The 20487-nt window shown below is 49.5% G+C and overlaps 2 protein-coding genes across 8 annotated transcripts in view; both read right to left on the reverse strand.

The window, feature by feature from the left end:
• Window positions 1-871: 871 nt before the first annotated feature.
• Window positions 872-5251, reverse strand: Slfnl1 (schlafen-like 1). Of its 2 annotated transcripts, none has more exons than XM_013507794.1 (4): window positions 4792-5251; window positions 2648-3160; window positions 2313-2456; window positions 872-1480 (listed from the first exon to the last, which is right to left on the reverse strand). In XM_013507794.1, exons 1-4 carry the CDS (start codon window positions 5224-5226, stop codon window positions 1358-1360), a joined length of 1215 nt encoding a protein of 404 aa, XP_013363248.1. In that variant the 5' UTR covers window positions 5227-5251; the 3' UTR covers window positions 872-1357. The 2 variants fall into 2 exon arrangements, with proteins under 2 accessions (XP_013363248.1, XP_013363247.1); XM_013507793.1 differs by having other exon boundaries at window positions 2648-3163.
• The window catches only part of Scmh1 (sex comb on midleg homolog 1 (Drosophila)), a 152089-nt gene continuing 136823 nt past the window's right edge, over window positions 5222-20487 (reverse strand). For 2 of the 6 annotated variants that reach the window (XM_013507789.1, XM_013507788.1), the window contains exons 13-16: window positions 16900-16965; window positions 13233-13375; window positions 11991-12105; window positions 5222-5359 (exon numbers count right to left, since the gene is read on the reverse strand). In XM_013507789.1, coding sequence (XP_013363243.1) covers window positions 5238-5359; window positions 11991-12105; window positions 13233-13375; window positions 16900-16965 — 446 coding nt within the window. In that variant the 3' untranslated portion in view covers window positions 5222-5237. Of the gene's footprint in view, window positions 5360-10950; window positions 12106-13232; window positions 13376-16899; window positions 16966-20487 lie in introns of those variants that run through there. The other 4 variants (XM_005410586.2, XM_013507791.1, XM_013507790.1 and 1 more) reach the window with 3 other exon arrangements.

Genomic DNA, 20487 nt, shown 5'->3' on the forward strand with positions numbered 1-20487 from the left:
AATTTTCTGGTAGTTCAGACCCCAAATGAAGGCGTATCTTGATTGTTTCACCAGCAAATAGTAGGTATGTACCACATACCAACTATGTGTTAGGTTCTGAATGTAGTCCAAAATCCCTGTTCCCCAAAATGTACATTTTGGTGGAGGAAATACCAGTATGACGGTGCTGTAGAGAAAGGATGGAAGCAGAAGAAGGGAGAGGAAGCTGCGGAGAGGTATGATTTAAAAAGGGTGAATAGGAAGGTTGAGCACAGACTTGTAGGTACAGAGGAAATGAGAGTCATGCAACTGTGCAGGGGAAGGGTAAGTTCCAGCAAGTCCAGGTGGGTTCCAGTCAGGAGCAGCTAACGCAAAGGCCCTGAATTGGTGCGGCTGGCACAAGAACGGGGAGGTGCTGAGGTGACAGGGACTTTTGCTCCAGATGAAGCGGGAAATGGGCATGGTGGAGTGGTACTCTGGTTTTAGTCTCTCAGCTAGTGGGGACAGCAGGGGAAATGGCCAGAGCGGGAATCCTCCCCAGGGGCCACAGTGTCCTAGAATGGGAGTCAGACCCTTCCTGGGCAGACGCTGCTGTGTGCCATAGTCAACACAGACGCAGGGCACTGCCTGATGATCACAAAATGCCCCTGTGCACCATCACCGGTGTACGGGTGAACTGAGGTAAAGAGGCAGGTGATTTGTCCCAGGCACACGGTCTTTTAAGACAGCTGAGCCAGAGACCGACCGCGTTCTGTCCTCCAGAGCTGTGGCAGGAGCCCCGACTGGGCTCTGCCTTCTGGGCACAGGTGGCCTGAGCAAGGGACTCATGGCCCAGCAGCAGCTGGCTGGCTGACCAAGTGTCCTAGCAATAACCGCTTGCATTTTAGGAGCATGTAGTTTATTAGGGAGCTTTGACCATTACAAGTTCCAGCAAGTCCGGGTGGGGCTGCAGGGTGTCCAGTTTACGCCATAACCACAACTACCGAATGCGCTTTGCTGGCTGTGAGGGTTCTTCTCAGGATGACAGACTTCTTTATGGCCATGCAGGAGATTAGAGTCACAGGCTCCAGCTTGTGCAAAAGGAGCACTTAGGGAGAAGGACAGTCCCTTAGAGCTCAGCTGTAGGGTAACTGGCCAACTTCGTTCTGAAAGTGAGGTGTGCTGGGGATGTGCCGAGCACAGTCAGCCCTGCAGACCGGGTCTGCTCGGGCAAAGCCACGTACATGGCAGCTGTGTGTGCAGTGAAGGAGAGGAGGCTGGAGCTCCGGCCCACCTCTGCGAGGGCCGGGTGTGTTTTATTGCTCAGATTTACTCCACCGGGATGCCCCACCTTGCCCAGGGGAGTGGCACCATGCTGCCTGCCACCCGCTGCGGGGCCTCACAGGACGCAGCAGGTGCAGGACACGGGCCGGTGCTGCTGTAGCTGCTGCTGAAGGCGCTCCTTCTCCTCTGTCAGCGCCTTTACCTTCTCCTCCAGCTTGCCCAGCTCTGCTGTCCACTTCTGAGGGGACAGTGTGGCAGCAGATGGCCAAGCTGACATTGTCCAAGAATGGTCACCCTCCCCCTAGAGTGAGCCAGGGCCTGGGAGGCTTTCTCAACTAGGTAAGAACCCAGGTCCTTTGGCTATGCTGCCCTGGGTCTTGACGAGCTACCAGCACACTGGATGCTGGACGCTGGACGCTGGACGCTGGATGGAGCCTGCCCAGTACCCTCCCCAGGGATGGGGCAGGTGCAGGCTGCCCACCTAGCCACATCCTTCCCTCACTCAGCTCCCTGCCGCATGCCCTTTTGAAAAGGTGCCCTCTTGGAACTGTGTCCAGCACTCTGGTCCCCTCTCTTCAGGGCTTCCCCAGATGCAGTGCACAGTCCTTGGAGTTTCCTTGTAATTTAAAACTCCATCCTGCTCCCTGGCCACTCAACAATGGAATTCTTAACTGGCCACTCTGGAGTGTTGGACACCATGGAAACTAGGACACAGACTTTTAAAAAGAGACTTTGATTCCAGCATTCTGGGAAACCAAAGCAGGAGGATCACATATTCTAGTTCAGCCTGGCAACTTACTTAGACTCTGTCTTAAAAATAAAAAATGGCTGGGAATATAAGTCAGTGCAAAGGCACTGGGTTCAATCCTCAGTACCAGAGAGAAAGAGAAAGACAGAGACAAGAGACAGAGACACACTTGGGCCTCTTCCTCAGCTCCCAGTGAGGACGGGCTTTAATCCAAGCCCTTGTGTCTGTCTGCTCCTGGGGTGATGAGGACCAGACTGCTCACTGAGGGTCTGGAGGGGCCGTGTTCAGCTTGGCCCAGCCTCCCCTGGCCTAAGCCCCTCACCTGTCTGCACCACTCCTGGATGGTGCTGACGGGCAGCGGGCCCTGGATGCTCCCCTCGCGCCGCAGGAACACCTCTCCCTGGTCAGTCTCGTACAGCTGCGGCTCACTCTGGGCCTTGGGGGTGTGCACAGTCAGGCGGAGGACCTTGGCAGGGGCAGTGGCAGCTCTGGCAGGGCCTGCACCTAGCAGTGGCAGCCCTAGTCCACCCTGCTTGCTCCTCACTGTGCCCGGGCTCCTTTCCCCAACCTCCTACGCCCCTACTGCCTGCTCGACAGCACGGGCCACCATCCTGTGGGTGATGACAGATGACAGACCCACCTGTCCTGCAGGCTTACCTTGAGGGGCACGCTGGTGGTGGAGGTACTAATGACAGGGATGAAGGTGAGGGTGTAGGCGTCAGGGAAGACCTGAGGCTTGAAGCCCTGCAGGAGAGAGTCCACCAGTAGACGTGCACGGTCCTCATCACGGTGGCTGCAGCGAATGCCCTGTACCAGGCCACTGTCCTCGACACCCACGAACAGGCTGCCCCCCTCGCTGTTGAGGAAGGCGCACACATAGCGCCGCACATGGTGTTTGAAGGCCAGGTTCAGGTACTCCCCGCTGCCCCGCTTGAACTCCATGTTCCTTGTCTCGCTGCCCAGGAAGGCTCCCTGGAAGAGCTGCTCCTGGCCCAGGATCTTCTGATGTGTGATGGCGCTGTCCGAGCACACACCCCTGGGCCGGTTTTGGGAGATCTGCCGCCGCCAGGCCCAGGGCCTATTAGGTGGAGAATTTGCAGGCCAAGCTGGCAGTGGGACACTGGAGCCTGGACTGGGACTAGGGCTGGGGCCCAAGCTTGGGCCACTGTCCTGCTGGGGTAGGGATCAAGAACAGGGTGTATGTGTCCAGGAAGAGGTCAGGAGTCCCTGCCTTGAGACAGATTGCCACACCTCCGACTGCACCCATGCCTAAGATCTAGACCCATGGGCATCTGGTCTCCTCCCAGGCTGAGAGACCCCATTCTGCCCACCCGTCTGTGGCCAGTGTGGGGCTGCCCTGCTGGATCAAGGGTCTACACCAGCTTCTGGGCAGGGATCTTCCTGGGTATGCAGGCTGTGTGGGTAAGAAGAGATAGGTCTTTCTCTGGGCTGAGGGCTGACACACATGTGGGCAAGTTTTTTCCCACTTGGACTGCAGATGGGCCTGAGGCCAAGGCCCAGGTGATTCCAGAAGGTACCTCAGCTCCCTAAGGTTTCCTATGCAGAGCTGCAAGTCCCTAAACAGATTCACTCCTTTCCTGATCTCCCTGGAACCTCTGCCTGCCACTTCTGGGGCCATTGGCACATCCTTCTAAATCTCAGCTTTCCTCTCCCCTCCTTTTACTTCTGCTGTGTTCCAGGCCATTGGGCACTGAAGTCCTTGTGACCACTTTGCTAGTCTGGGCCTCATCAATCTGTCTTTCACAGATCCCTCTCCCCATCCATCCCCCTTGCCTACTCTAATACAAGTGAGAGTCACTCCCCTGCTAAAAGCTTTTCCCTGGTTCTGGGCTGTGACTGCCTCCCTGGGGCTGAGAGCTCAGTGTGGGCTGATGCACGGAGATGCGAGGCACTGCCCTGCTAGCCCTGCAGCTCCCCAGGGAAGATAAACTCTCAGTCTCAGAAACAGGATCAGTCATGTGAACAGGAAAGTGGGCGCACACGTGTTGAAAGGTGGAGTTGTTTAGTTCTGCAACAGTTTGAAGCCCAAGGAGAAGGAAAAAACGAGATCATCTGTATGGCGACCTCCAGCCCCCAGCAGATTCGGCCCTGCCCTGCCTTGATCAAAACCCTGGGGACCTGGGCCCCGCATGACAGCCCTGCTTCCTTCCTCAGCATCCCTGTAGCCTCCAGCCTGGGCTCTAGGGACAACAAGCAGCCTGCCCTGAAAATATGACATCCTCTCCACCCTACCCCTTCGCATGCGCTGGTTCTTTTGCCTTTAACATTCTTTCCCCTGAATGCCTATTCAGGTTCCTAAGTCCCAGTCCGGATTTCATATTTCCTGTCCATTTGTCCCCAGAGAGCAGTAAAAACCCGCTTGTATCTCCGGAGCCACCTCAGCTTTGTGACTCATGGTGTGTGGCTCTGCACAGGGGTGGAGGGCAGGGCCCAAACCTCTAGTTTCTGCCCTCCCTCCCCAGCATAGAGTGGGCATCGGTGTTCGTCCACCCAACAATGGGGTGGGTCCTGGAGGACTCCCGTGTGCCTGGGCTGCCCTGCCCTGGAGTGGGATGCAGAAGAGCTGGGGAGGAGCCCACGCTTGGCCTTTCTTCACAGGCTCTGCTGGAGGTACCTGTAAGGGCCAGAGTCCCTCTGGGCAAAGCAACAGTGCCAGCTTCAGGCCAGTGAAGCAGCAGCAGCACCCGAGTCTGCAGATGTGTCCCCAGGCCGTCTGGCCGTTTACACAAAGGCGCTTCCCTAGGGCACCTCTGGGGCTCACCTGGGGGAGTCTCACTTACCTCTCTGCGGCTTAGGGGCCCCCACCCCTCACTTAACACCAGCTCCTTCCCACGAGCTGTCAGCTCTTTAAGGATCAGCTGCTCCTCCAAGGCCATCTGCAGGCGCCTGTGGAGGGAGGCCAGGGCAGCCCTGTGAGCGGCCACCCGCACCAGCGCGTAGGCATTCCGCGGACGCCTCACCACCTGGATGTGCTCCCGTGCCACCGGCAGCTCCAGCCGCTCTAAGGTGTCTCGCAGCAGGCAGGCAAGCACAGGAACTGAGAATTGGGGGTTTAGGTGGCCCACATATAGAGTGTGTGTGTCAGGGACCACCTCGAGATCCAAGTCCTCAAGCAGGGACTCTCCTGGGGGGAGCTCCGGCGGGGGCTGCTTGTCCTGGGACTCCATAGTGGGCTCCCAAAATGGTGTTCGTGCTGATCCCTTCCTGGTGGCCATGGGAGTCTTCCTTAGAAGGGATTCTGAGATTCCTCACTGCGGATGGCTCCTCCCAGAGCCCAGGGTCTTCCGAGGGATTCAGTGGTATGGAGGCTCCTGGGAGGCTCACAGCCTGGCAGAAGTTGGGCAGGTCCTGAGAAACGGGAGGGATGGCAGATGGGAAAGGGCCAGCAGGAAGGGGCTTGCCACCTGCCCGGGGCCTATGGCAGGAAAGAATTGGGCAGAATGGAGCTAGACCACAGAGCCTGTGGGCAGACCGAAAGGATTTGCCCAAAGGAGCAGGAAGAAACAGAACTCAGTCTCTCGGGGCCCCACCTACCCCATCCTGCCAATCCTCCAGGGGTCCTGTCCTCTGTCCCCAATCCACAGAAAAGGGGCCTCCTAAGTGCCCTTGTGATTTCCTGCCAACTAGAGTTTTGCTGCCCCCAGACACCAGCACCAGAGAAATCATTTAAAGAGGGGCTTCTGGAAAAGAGGCCTTAGCCCAGGATTCTGAGGGCTGGCCAGCAGCTCCTGTCTTCTTCCTGGTCTAAAACCTGCTGTGAGGTGGGAAGGGCTCTGCACTTGGTCCGGGCTGGGACCGAGGGTTCTTATGCTTTTTGGCACACTGACAAAAGCTATGTGTTCCCTCTCTGGAAAGATGGCTTTTATATATATATATATATATGCCATCTTATATAAATTGGAGGAGGCTTAGAGCTGGGCCCTTGCGCCCTGCTCCAGGCCCAGGAAACTCGCTTCTGAGCTGTGCACACAGGCACACACACCAGCCCTCCACTCACCCACACCCCCAGCCTCCAGCTTGTGTAGTAGGTACCAACAGTCTGCATCTTTTCAGATTGGATCCTTGAGGGCCTGGGAGCCACTCTGGTTGGAAAGGGGCATTCAGGGCAAACAGTAATGGAAGGCAAGAGGAGGCCGAAGACTTTCATGTCCTGTTGGCTTCTCGGGGAGCACAGGAGGTGGTAGCCCTGAGCTGTCAGAGTCCCCTGGCCCCTAGCCAGCTGCTCTCAGGGTTCTTTTTTTGGTACCAGGAATCAAACTCAGGACCTTGCGCTTGCCAGGCAGGCACTTGTGCCACTGAGCTACATCCCTGGCTCTCTCAGGGTTGCTGGAGCTTGGCCTGGAGGAACAAGAACCAGGGTCCTAGGAAGTGGGCGGGGCCTGCACAGCTGCCTCTGTGATCTCATGAGGGTCCATAATGCTTTCCCTTCATGGCCTACCACAAGCAGGTGGGGTCAGGGAAGTCAGATGGAGATCCACTTCCCTTCCCCTACTGGCTTAGCCACACACTGTACACAGGTGCAGGTGCTCACCTGCCACAGTGTGGCCATGGGGCTCCCTCTGGGCAGCTTCCAGAATCCATTATATCATCCTTCTCCAGGCCCTAGTGCCCATACAGGCTACTACTTGCTACCTCTTTTGGCCCTAAAGCCTTCACCTCCCTCTTTGGTCACCAATCCCAGGCTTCACTGAGCACTGACCAGGTCTAGCTGCTCCCAGGATGGACTAAAATGCACAGGCTGGGGTCTTCTCTATTCCAGACAGTGGTCAAGGTCTGTGAGAGTCCTGGAAAGTTGGTTAAGCACTGCCATCTCTTTGAAGGACAAGGCCATCCTTGTTCTTTGACTGGAACCAAGACTTGGTGATGCACCCGCTCCTTGGGGGTGGGGGCACTGCTAAGTGCAGTTCACACGCTACTTCTGGAAGCCCTGGCTATGGTGATTGAGGGTGGAGGCTGCTGGTGATCCTTCCGCTGAAGTGTGATGGCTGCTTTCCTCATGGAAACTGTGCTGAAGATGTTCCTGGAGTTTGTTTCTCTTAGGTTTGAAGGTAGAAGCTTGGGTGTAGGGAGCTTGAGAAGAGCCAAGGAAGAGCCCTGCCCCATGTGGCAGCAATGTGAGGCTCTGAGGAGAGCAGGCAGGTGCCCTCTGCTTGCCCAGCCCTGCAGCTGGGTCTCCATTCTCCACAGCTGCCTGAGTCACAGAGGGAGAGCCTGAAGCTCTCCATGCTTCTCTGCCTTCAACTCTTCCTTAACTCCGCCATCCATGAATTGCTCTCACGGCAACTGGCCAACGAGCTGCCCAGAGATGTTAACTCAAGTCACGCTGGGTAGCGCGGAAAGAGACAGTTGACCACGAGAAGCACGCTGGTGGATGACACAGGAACAGAGCCGCTCTCTCTCACAGCCTTGCACTGGGTGGCTGTCCTGCATAAGACAGCCCTGGCTGACCGGTGTCACTGCTTCCTGTTCTTACTGGCAAATCTCTTTAAGCCACACCGTAACCTGTCTCTTGCAGCCTCTAACAGCCTTATGTGAGCTGAGCATCAGCTCCCTTCTTTCTGGAAGTGGGTAAAAGTTGTCTTTTACTGTGAACATTAAATACATTTAAAAAATAAACTCTTAAATACAGATTGCATGAGAACCAGGCTATTTACAGCATCCCAGGCTTCATTTGGCACTTTGCAGGTAGCTCAGCGTGGTACAGAATGTGGGACATGCAGTCCCTTCTAATCCTCTCACTCCGTATCTGTGACCTGACTGACAAAGTCCCTTTGGCACTGGAGGGAACAAAACAAAACAAAACAGACCCAGCAGTGTAAGACTATCTAGGAATGTGAGTTGGGAGTCAAAGATGGAGGACATAGACATGTGGTGGAATGCCTCTTTTCACATGATCTGCAGTGTCCACTGGGGTCCATATGGCTACTAGTGCTGCATCCACATCAAGGATGTCTACTTTCCTTCTGCCTTCCAGCTCCCAAATCAGAGTCCATACTGATTCTCCAGGGAAGCCAGTGAAGAGGCAGAGGACAGGTGAGGGAAATGAGCTGAGCCACCTGTGAGAGGATGGGGATGTTAAAGAGCAGACTCTTGGGAGGAGTACCGTGGATTCAGCCTTCGGGATCCTGGGGCCTATGTCATTTCAGCTATCTTTAGTGCCTGTGTAGCACAACACGAAATTCCTGTAGAGATGGTCCAGCACCAGCCACTCACAGGCTGTCTCTGAGAGAGCCCACTTGAACAGCCCACTCTGTACCATTTGCTGTTGGCTGCTGGACTCCAGGAGCATCTGTAGTGGCTTTGGTATTGAGTACACAGGTGTACAGCTCTGGTGCATGGCTGTGACTGTCCCTGGGTGGGGGCTTGAAGCCTCATGGAATGTGGTGGGAGACCAGCTGCAATGACCTGGGGTTAGTAGAGTAAGTGGGTTGCAAAATGTTGGGGGCCAGCAGGGCAGATGCACATCAAGCGCCTTGACTATCTCTTCTCAAGTTTCATACTTTCGGCTGTGATCAAAAGTAAGAGCAAGTCATTTTCAGGCCTTCCCAAGGAGGGCTTGGGGCATCCAGCAGGGATAGTGTGCCCTCTTGGCCCACCAGTGCCTGCCCCAGAGAAAGATCTTGAAGTCCCACAAAGACCAGGGAGGGCTACTGTGGACACTGCTGCTTAGGACTAACAATCTGGACAATGGAGCAGTGGAGAGGGCATGTGTCTCCTGGCTAGGAAGAAGGAGGTACCAGAGAGGGGGAAGAGACAGAAAGTTCCAGAAATGGCTCTTACCAGTCCTTCTTTGACCAGTCTTAACTGGAGCCTAGGTTCTTTTGTATTTCATTTCTGGTGGTGCTGGGGATGGAACCTATGGCCTGGCACATGCTAAGTAAGTGCTGTACACCTGGGGTACATTCCCAGGCCCTGACACGTCTGTTATTCCCTGAAGTACTCGGTGTTTTCCTCCTGATCTGCTCAGCACTGTCGCAGTGTTGCTTGTGTGTGTGTGATTGTGTGTGTGTGCATGTGTGTGACGCTGTGGTCATGAGGCGTCTGTCTCTGACTTGCATTTTTCCATATTTCCTCTGCCTCTGCAGGCTACTGGAGTGCTGGGGTGCATGGAATGGCCTCTTCTGCACTGAAGTGACTGTGAACAGGGTCTGCCTAAGGCCAGCCCCACTGCTTTAGAGACTTCTGTTTATCACTGGAAGGCCTTGCTCTGTGAAACAATTTCATAAGCTGAAGTTTTTGGTTTTATTTTTCTTAAACAGCATTCAACTCTGATCTCAGAGGTTAGAGGTTAACAAGTCCTTTTCTTCTTGTATACTTTATCTTTGGTTACCTTTCTATTTCTATCCTGTGGGAAACAACTACTTCAAGGCACTATTATTTATGGTGACGATGACCCCTGGTTGTAAATTATCTGGACTTGGAGTTCTATGGACACACCACGATTTTCTCTGTGCACTGACTTAGGAGGTAAGTTCCTTACAGGGGGTTCAAAGAGACTTCGCTCCCTTTGGACACAATGCTTGTAAGCTGATGGCTTGTACCCTTGTACGAGAGCTGTTACCTGGGCAGCCTCACTTGCGCTGTCCTGCTGGAAGGCTGTTTCCTGTCACAGTGAATGCCAGGCCACGCCTGGGCCATGAGAGTCCTGAATCAATGGTTCCCTGGTTCTATAGTGGGAGCAGGCAACGGAGGGATTGCACCTGTTTTTAGTCATGGGGTTTGAGGAAAGTAACTTCATTTCTCTAAGCATTGACTGCACCTTAACACAGGGGGAACATGACTATCCTATATAGTTGGTACAAGGTTTATAAAGGATAATGCACGTAAACAATTCAGCACTTAATAAGCCCTCCAAAAACCATTCACCAGCAAGTTGTTCACTCTTGGTGGCAAGAGAGAAGATGGGGTACAGCTGTTCTGTGCCATGACACCTGGCTTTGCAGCACATCTGGCCCGCCACATGCACTGGTAATACGTATCCTGGATCTCTTGGGCGAGAAGTTCACTGGCAGAGTTTGGTCGGGCCCTCTGTGGGAGAACCCTGAATGAACAACACAGCCTCCAGGCTCCCATGTCCAGGAGTCTGGAAAATGGGCTATTCTAGTCTGGCAGGCTTGATGCTGACTACTTCAGTGTGACTGCTTAGAACCTTGCAGTGGCCAAGTGGAAAGGATATTAACCCTTAGTTATGCGGTCAGAACCAGTCACTGGTGACAGCCGGCCAGTTCCACAGTCCCTCACCCAAACCCTCATAGCTAGGTAGACCCAAAGAAGGGGAAGAACCCACCCAAAGCCTCACAGTGAACAGCTGGGCTGGCTAGCACTCTGCGCTGGGGTCAGATTCCTTGGTACTCCCTGCCTGTGTGATCTGAACTTGTTTCTTCCTCTGTACACTGAGTTTGTCGTGACGATAAAGATAATTTTAATTCCTGTGGAGCAGTTTGTGTTAGTGTTATGACGTGGCTGGACTCTGCTGAGCAGCTGCTCCCCTTCTCCATCTTCTGCGGAGCACACGCCCTGCGGTGGGCCGAGTGTGTGGCCCTGGGCTGAGTAAGTGCTGGGTACAGTGCAGGCTACCTTGCACTGTCCTCACCCCAGGAAGGTGAGGGTGCACCCAGCCATGGAGTCCTGGGAACAGCTGGCTCTGACACTGCTTCCCGCTCTCCTTGGCACAGCTGTGTGCTCATCACTGTCTAGCGCACCGGAGTGGGGCCCTTCGAGGGCAGAGGCTGGATTCATACATGATCTTTCAGGGGCCCTGTGTGGTGCTGAGGCCAGAGAACATTTAGAAGATAACCAGTTCTTTATGACTGCTGACACTGGAAGAGCTCGGAGGCATCATATGATCCAAGCTCCTCATTTTAGGCATGAGAACACCAAGACCAAGAGAAGGGCAGTGACTTGCTCACTGCATACACAACAATTTAGCTGTCAACTCATTAAAAAGATATTGGCATCTGCATTGGTTTTTATTTATAAACAAATTGACATAAAATAAGTCCAGATGGCAACAGGAGCAGCTGTGCTGCTGACTTGCTTGCAAGGAAGCACATGGCCAGTGGAGGAATAGAACTACTCCAGCTGGAGACTATTCCCTCCCCAACCTTAGAGTCTGCTTAGCCTAAAATCATTAGGCCCAATTTTCTGCAGCATCTCTGGCTAGGGCAAGAAGCAGAAGTTGGGACAGTGTGAAGGACTGCTACCATCCCATCAATGGGCTTTGGGCTGCAAAGAGCCCAGCGGGGGAAGAGGGGAAGATGACAAGACCCTCTCCTCCCCACGCAGAGCATGTAAGCCTGTCCATTCCAACAAGAAATTGCCCTAGAGCAGTATCCAATGAAGAGAGGCTGCATCTATCTAGAGAGCTTCTTTGGGACCAGGGCAGTGTGGTCTCCTTCCTCCCAAAACTCAAGTGTCTGGTACAAGAAGAGTAGTAACCAGAGAGTTTGCCCAGGTGCCAGAAACAATAAATTAGCAGTAAGAAAACATATAATTTTTTTAAAGGTAGAGGTTGGCACCATGAGTTTGGAGTCTGGGAATCGGGTGAGAAGGCAGGAGCTGGGAGGTGCTGGGACACCACACCAAGCCCAGGAAGTGGTGAGGGGCCTGGGTATGAGGGTCTTCTGAGGCCCCATGGACTGGCCTCTTCTTAACTTAGAAGGTGTTCAGTCTAAACTCCTGGTGAGAGGTCAGCCAGGCCTGAGAAATAAATAGAGGGGACCTCAGCCACTCAGGGTTGAGGGGAGGAGCAGTGCCAGCCCTGGGCCTACATTCTCCCCTCCTGGGTCCTTCATGGAAGGAGATACCATGGTAGGAAGGGGGCAGCAGTGGTAGCTCCACACCAACTCCTGGAGCCTTGAGGTGGCCCAGAGCCCCCCTGAGGCACCTGGGAATAGGGTGCTGGCCCTCCTTTCTGGGAGAAGAATGCCTCATCTGCCTGACCACTGGGTTGTCTAGGCTATGCCTGTTTAGAACTTGCCCTGCTTCAGCCGGTCAATGTGGAAGGAGAGCTTGAGTGCTGGCCCCAGCTTCAGCCCCATGTACTTCATCATCATGTCACTGCGTAGAAGAAGCAGGGCCTTGCCATCGATCTCCTGGGGGTCAGAGGAGACAGAAGGGACAGCACCATCAGAACCTGGTTGGTCTGACTTCCCCACATTCTGATAAGGACCCCCCAAAAAAGTGCCAACCACATGGCATGCAGTCACTCTGCTGAGACACTGCAACCTGCCTGTTTTCCTTTTCAGCCAGGGGCTAAGACCCAGCAGGTTAGGCTTCTCACATAGCTGGCACCAGGTTACTTTTTCTGCTGCCTGGGAGTTCTGCCCCGCAAGTCTCGGAGAGTCAGCTCATCTCTCCCTCTCCTAGGAAACCTCCAAGTCATGTACCTGCACCAACCATTTATACTAGTGATGGCAAACCTTTTAGAGCTTTCATTTATAACAAATAGCCAGCTGTGGTATGTGTGCCACAGGTTCACCACCACTGGTTTATACTGATCCTTAACTGATATTCTGTGATGTATCACCTGTCCTGAGGAGCAGAAGCCTCTCTGAGCTGGGTCAAAGAAGTACTCACGGAAGAACTGTGAGATTTTCAGCCCTGCTTGAGAGCCCACTACAAACCCATCTGGCTTAAAAGATTTGAAGGTTCATTAACAGGCACCCTGCCTGCTCTGCGTGCCCACAGGGAAGAACAATACTAAGCAAGAACAGCTATAGTCATAAGTTTGAGCCCCAAATCAGGGTATGGTCAGAGCACAGGGATTGGGAGCAATGCCTAGCCACGGAACCAACTGGTCCCTTGAGAGAGAGTGTAGGCTCATAGGGGGACAAGCAGATGACTAAGGACTGATAAAGTTGGGACTGGGGGGCAAGGGATTCTTCGACTTGGGCTGAGGCCCCTGATTTTCATGCCAAGGTAGATGAGACAGCAAGCACTCTTGGAACAGAAGACTCAGGTCCCTGTGCCTAAAACTGAGCCTCAGGCCATAAACTGAGTAGGAATGTGGCCAAAGCAGTCCTACACTGAAAGAATGAGGTGAATACAATGCCCACTGAGGTCTGTCTGAGATCCCAGATTTTATTTCTAAATTTTCCTGGTATCTCTCATGTTCTGTTTCAAGTAACCTGGAACAAACAGACTATGACCTTTAAGAGTCTATATATCACAGCAGCAAAACTCCCAGCAAACATAAGAGAGGTCAGGCAGGGGTACCTACATGTTTGCGGAAGAGGTCAGCATGGGGTCCAAGCTGAGGGTCGGCCTCCCGGACAAACTGCATCACATCCTCCACTGTCCACAGGGAAGGGTCTCGGCCATTCAGTCGAGGGGGATCCCGGCTTTCCAGGTATCGGTCTGACCCTGCAGAAAAAAGGGCACCATCACAAGGCGCAGGGGCTGGCCGGTACATCTCCACCACTCCCCATGCTCATTTAGTGGCCTTGCAGGTAGGTGGTGCTCAGAGCAGCACTAGGGCTGAGAAGAGAAACAGAAGCCTAAGGAGTAAAAAGTTTTTCCACACAGGGAAAGTCAAATCTTTGTTTTGCAGGGTAGAGCTGATTGTTGCAAATGATCCAGAGGAATTCTGCACCAAGGCTGCAATTCAGCCTGAACCTGAGACATAGATGCCTGTGATGTAAAGGGACCACTTGGGTTGGATAAAGGAGGAGGGTGGACTGCTTTTGCTTGCATTCCAGGGCCCATTTCTAGAGAGATGCTAGTAATTGAGAAAGACTAGAGTCAAATCCTTGGGGACCTGAGAGAAAAACTGTAGTAGATAATACTCTGGGCCCTCTAATGCCTGGAGAATAGGTGACCTCATTACAACCTTATACACTAAGGCAGAAAACAGAGTTTGCCTTGGTTGCAGGGATCTCAATGTTAACTTGGTGCTCTGCTTATAGCTTCTATCTCAGTCTTGACTCAGATAGAGCTCTTCCCACTTTCCCTATAGGCTATATAGGATGTCTGTATTTTGATCATCCCTTGCCTAAAACGTGCCCCCTTGTCTCCCTTCAATTTTTCCTTTTCTTCCAGCGAACTCCAGCTTAGCTACTAAGGTCTTAGCTTCAAGGATGAGCTCCTTTATGAAACTTTTCTGTTCTAATCTGGAAACAAATGATCTCCCAAAGCATTTACTCTTTCTCATGCTTATTCATCCCACCACCATAGTAATATATTCTTTGTAAAGCAACCAAAAAAAAAATTTAAAAAGCAGTAATCGAATCATGTCAATTCCCTCTACAAACTCATGGCAATGGCCTCTCATTGCACATAAAATGAAATCCAAACTTTTGGTGCTGATCACAGGATGAGAGGTACTCTGTCATCTGGACTTTCCTTCTTATGGTGTGGTTTAACCTCTCCCCTCAACTGAATGAGAGGCACTAGCCTTCCTACTTCCTGCATGGACCAAGTGTTTATCCTCTCACTTGCCTGGAATGTTATTGTCCAGACCTTTTCATGCCTGACTCCTCAATAATTTTGTTTTATCATAAATACTGATTCCTCAGAAAAGCCTGCCCTGAGCTGGTAAATGTACTCGTTTTTCCTCACAATCACTCTCAACCAGTTACCCTTAGTTTTTCTTCCTACAGCACACATCACCACCCTGAATAATTTTATATACTCATTTATTTTTATTATCTTGTCCTCTATAGAATATAAGCTGCATTACGTTCCATGCTCTATCTCTGACACATAAAGAGTACCTGGCCTGCTGCAGGAGATATTTAAACAGAGTGTTCAGTGAATCAATGATCACATAATAGTTGTCTATTTTTTTCTGACTCTCCTACCAGATAATGTCTCTACTGAGATAGGGAACTTGTTTTACTTACATCTATATCCCCAGCACCTGGAGATGCCCTATCCCATAAATACTAAGTGACAGAGTAAATATGGGCCCTTCTGAACGTAGAATCTACTACTGTCTTCCTTTATTCTGGGTCTTGGATCTAAATGTCATGGCACATATAATTGGCCTAGCCCAGCCCCTCCCTTCTGTGCAAGAGATTCTGGCAAATTTTCTCTCAAGTTCGAGGTTAGGCACTGACCAGACCACAGAAGTGTGCTACAGCAAGCACGGCTGTGTAGAAATCCCAATGAAATCCCAATGTCTTTTCAGAGGTGTTGGTGGGCAGGAAGTTGGGGGAGGCTCTGTGAACTAGTCACTTTGCCCTGCTCTATAAGTATGCTGTGATGCTATCTATGTGAGGAAAAACTGTGGAGACTGGAAAGCACAGAGGAGACATGGGGAGGCCATCTATATGCATGAATGTGTCCTCCTTGGCCCATCTAGTAATTTCGCTAATCAGGGCCTAGGAATCCCACACACAGAAAACAATATTATATATACATCCACATAGAGGATTATACAAACACACAGGCACACACATCTCTTCCTATTGACTGAACACCTGTGTTACCCTCAAATTCATATGCTGAAATCCTAACCTCAAAGTGATATTATTGAGACCTTTGGTTAGAGCCCTCATGCATAAGATTAGTATTCTTTATATGAAAGAGATCTGGGAGAGGTCTACCCTTGAGCTATGTGAGGTTACACTGAGAAGATGGCCTTTTTGAACCAGGTCTAAAATCAGACACTGGATCTGCTGGGAACTTGATGCTGGACTTCTAGCATCTGAAACTGGGAGAAATATATGTCTGCTGTTTATAAGCCACCTGGTTTGGATACCTTGTTATCACAGCCCAAATGGACTAAGTTGATTCACATATATAATACAATTATATATTTATGTGTTTGTCCGTCTGCCTGCTCCTGTTAGGACAAAAACTCCGTGAGAGCAGGTGGTAGGAAGCTGTAACTCAGGAAGCTGTGATGGTCAGGAGGGTGTCCTTGAAGTGATGACATCTGAGTGAAGATCTGAGAAACAAGACTGAATGGCATGTTTAGGATTACCAGGAAGGTCAGTGTGCCAGAGGGATCGGAAGGAGGGAGAACGTGTGGCAGGAATTAAGACCTGAAAGGCATGTTTGTGTGTCCTAAGGGGAGCACGAACACAGTGGAATAGATAACAGTGAACTTTGTATGCCAATGAAAACCACTGGCTTTGTTTAGTGATGGGTATATTTTAAGGAGGCAGTGGCATGCACCAGTTTACAAAAGGGATCACAGTCTGTATTAGTTATAGACTTTACAGGAGCAAGGACAGAACAAGAGAGATCAGTTAAAAAAGAAGTTACAAAATAATCCAGGCAAGAGACAATGGTAGCATGTAGCAGAGTGGTAGTGGATAAATGCTGTCTTATGTGAATAGTGTTTTACAAATTATAAAGAACCCCACCATTATCAGCTCATGTGACCTTTAAAACAGCTTTTGAAGACTGTATCATCACTATCTTTAGAGAGGAGAAAATTGAGGCCCAGAGAAATGAAGTGACTTTTCCAAGACCACACAGTTAGAAAGGAGGTACACTAGTGCTCTGTCTCTATCTTTTCCTTTTCTCATTTCTGCAGACAGCCTCAGGGTCACCACCGCCACCAATGTCTACATGTGGCAGCTGCCCGTGTAGAAGGCTGTCTCAGTCTAAGAATGACTGAGGCAGGTGAGGCACATCCAAAGGGGCCAGACTAACAACCTATGCCTAATCACCTGCATCAGTGAAATAAGAAAAGGGATAGATTTAACATCTAAATTCTTTGAGACAACTGTAGGGCCAATCAATTAGTCTTATAGCCTTGTGAACTTCTTTAGGGTCAACAGAGGTTTAGTCTGCAACCGGCAGATAGGCTCACAAAGTGTTCCAAAGGAGCACTGGGGACCATCAGTGGCCACTGAGCCATGGAAGGTGGCCATCATGATGGGCCCTAACAGAAGCAGGCCTGAGGAAGATGACAGTCACAGCAATTCCCTACATACCTGGGGAATGATTTAGTTTCCAAAATGATTCCATATCCCTTCTTTCATTTGATCCTTTTAACACTCCTGTGGGAAGATCAAGTTGGTATCAGCATTTCCATTTTCCACATGAAGAACATTTTATATATCGGAAGAGCTGAGAGGTGAAAGAACTTAAGTCTCAAGGCAGGGGAGCTGAGGCTGTAATCAGCTCTTAAAGCCACTGCATTTGAAAATTCTTTCTACTCCTCTGTGCCACCTGGCTTGGGGTTGGGGGTACACTACAAGCTTCTCCCCCTGCCTCAGTCTTCATGAAAGCTCTCCTTCCTGAGCCACCTTTCATTGCAGACCTTGCTAATTTAGACTTTTTATTCTGTCACACTTACACTTTACTGGGCTGGGGGTCTGGAGGTGGCATCATCCCGGTTTCCCACTGCTGTTTCTATACCAACCTTCTATGAAAGCTCATGCTTGTCAGATGCCAAACATGCCCCTAACCATCTGCCCTTCCTGGTTACCACTACCTACACATCTTTGGGTTACTACCCCTTATCATGTGAAGACTTTCTGGTACTTCGTTCACTTCCTTCTGTTCTACCTAAATTCCTGCCATTATCCCTGGAGGCATCCATTCAATTACCATGCCTTCAATGACTTTCATTGTCCTCTTCTTCAAATACTGCCAAGGCCGCAGTCTGGTTCTTGCCATCACTTGGAACAAATCTAATTTCTCATCTTCCCAACTCTGGAGGTTTCTGTCCACGACAGCCATTGCAAACATAATTTTCTTTAAATTGCCCAGAGCTGGTGTGGTCAATATGAACTGCTCTCTCTAGCTCCACTGATTCCCTTGCATTTTCACCCACTGCCTGCCCATTCTTGCCCTAGTAGCTTGGCATAAACCCTTAATTATCAAACTGTCTTCTCATCTCATATCTAGGTTACAAAGAACCACAAAAAGAAAATCATAGCTCTTGCAAAGTGGCTAGTCTCCAAGCATAGCCAGACTCAAGAAGTTCTCTCTAAGCCATTCTCCCTTCATTCATTTTCTCCTATCTTCTCTGACTAGTCTGATTCTTCAGTACTCCTAAACCCTTCCCTATTCACCTCTCTCTCTCACTAATGGACATAACTTTTCCCTGACCCCAGAGAAGGTTATCGTTGATCCATCTGCTTACACTCTTGATTCTTCTTCCTTCCCCTCACTCCCAAGACTTTGCTTTATTTTTTCCTTTTTCTTATATTCTTGACTTCTTGGAAAGCTCAAGACAAATATGTCTGAGTGCTCGAACTTCTAAAAAGTCCTTTTGAGTTATAGGCCTTCTCACCAGCACCTCTCTCTGTTTCTCTCTTTCTCTTTCCCTCTTTTCTCTCTCACCCCTCCTTTTTTTTTGGTTTGCTATTGGGACTAAACTCAGGGGTGCTTTATCATTTAGCTACACTCGGGGGCCCCTTTTATTTATTGAGAAAGGGTCTTCCTCAGGCTGGCCTTGAACTTGTGGTTGCCTTCCCTTAGTTTCCTGAGTACCTGGAATTACAGGTATGTACCTTCACACCTGGCTTCACCACTATCTTTACCCTCTGTTTTTAAATTCTAACTCCCCCGATATATCCCCACCCCCTGTAGTTTGCCCTCCTGACCCTCCACCACAACTGAAGCACCTCTTGCTAAGATCACCAATTATCCATTAATTACCAAATTCAACAGATGTCTCAGCTTTTGCATAACTGGAATATGTCCAGCTGTGCTCTTTGCAATCTTGTTAACCTTGGCTATCACACTATTAATTTCTTCCACTTTCCTTTACTCTAAACTCTGAACACTTCTTTACCTCCTTGGTGGGGTGTTCTTCCTGTATCCATCTCCTGATCTTTGTGGATTCCCAGGGCTTGTCCTTTCATCAGCTGTTCTTTTCATTCTCGTGTATTTATATAAGAATATAATTATGTTTCTGTTTATTCTGTGTCTATATGTTGATGACTCCTAAATACTTAGCTTCACTCAGCTCAATGTTCTTTCTGAGAATCAGACCCATTACCCTTCTGAGTATCTCCTAAGTGACCCACAGGCTCTTTCTCTTCCTTCTTTCCAGGGCTGGCTCTCTCTCAGTGAGTGGCACCACATCTAAGCCCAGGAGACATTCTCTTCTCACTTGACTCAGAATCCTAAAATCTAATAAAATTATCTTCATGAATAGTTTTCAAACCCATTCTCTCTTCTCTAAATCTACTACTCAACTAATTTAGTCCTTTATCATTTCTAGCCTGACTTACCCCTGTATCCTTCCAACTGGCTTTCTAGTCTTATCTAGTCTTGCTCCTTCTCAAGTTCAAATTCAACTCAGTGATTAGTGATCTACTCAAAACACAAATCTGAGCTGGTGTAGTGGCCCCCACCTATAATCCTAGCACCCTGGGAGGCTGACATAGAAAGATCACAAATTTGAGGTGAGACTAAGCAATTCAGTGAGACTTTGTCTCAAAATAAAAAAAAGGGGGAAAGAGATGTAGCTCAGGTGCAGGTCCTGGGTTCAGTCATTGGCAGTAACAATGCTAACAACAACAAAACCAAAACAAAAATACCCTCACAAATTTATGCCTTGCCTCTAATTAAAAGCCTCTGGGCATCTTTGCCTGCAAGATCAAGTCTGAATTGTTTAGTATGGCATTTAAGGTCTTCAGTGATCCAAGCCACTGACCTTTCTAGGCTTTTTTCTTTGATGTCCCAGGATGATATTTTATTTTATTTTTTTATTTTAAAGAGAATAGTAAAAAAAAAAAAAAGAACAATAGCAAAATACAAACAAAACAAAGCAAAGACATTAAAAATGATATGGGGTTTCAAACCAAATGACAGGGATTAACAGTGGCTGTTATATTACATATTGTTACCTTCAACAAAGTTGCTCAGATTATCAGATGTACAAATGGAAGATTGATCAAACCATTAAAGAGAATAAGAAAATAATTTAAAAAACATTAGAGACAATATGGAGTTTCACTAGACAGGATGGTAGGAATTCACCAATGGTTGTTATATTGCATACTGTTGTCTTCACATCAGTTGCTCAGATTACCAGATAGAAGCATGCAAAGTTGGCCAAAATATATATTAAAAAATTAAGCATTAACTCTTCCTTTCAATAAACCAGCAGACATCAGCAGTACAGTTATCCCAGCTGTCCATATATATATATATAGCCTTAGTACTTTTTTTTTCTTCTTTCCCTCATCCCGGTTGTTCCTTCCTTTGAGCAACTTCTTTCCCTTTCATATTATTCATTGCACATTTTGGGTTTTATTTACTTTCATGTTCTTACACTAGGGAGACAATATGATGTTTACACATGTGGGTCCTATTAATTTCACTTACGAGTATGGTCTCTAATTGCATCCATTTACCTATAAAAGCCTCATCTTTTTTTTTTATTTTAAAGAGTAAAAGAAGGATAACATAATAATGGGGGGGGCTTACCAAATTATAGACAAAGTGGTAGGAAATTATCAATGGTTATTGTTTTACATATTGTTATCTACAAGATAGTTTCTCAGGAAAACAAGTAGACAAATGATAGTGAGTTACAGACAAAAGAGGTAGGAGATTATCAA

The sequence above is a fragment of the Chinchilla lanigera genome, unplaced genomic scaffold (assembly GCF_000276665.1).
Source record: "Chinchilla lanigera isolate Chin_1 unplaced genomic scaffold, ChiLan1.0 scaffold00136, whole genome shotgun sequence".
In the NCBI taxonomy this organism is placed as follows: Eukaryota; Metazoa; Chordata; class Mammalia; order Rodentia; family Chinchillidae; genus Chinchilla; species Chinchilla lanigera.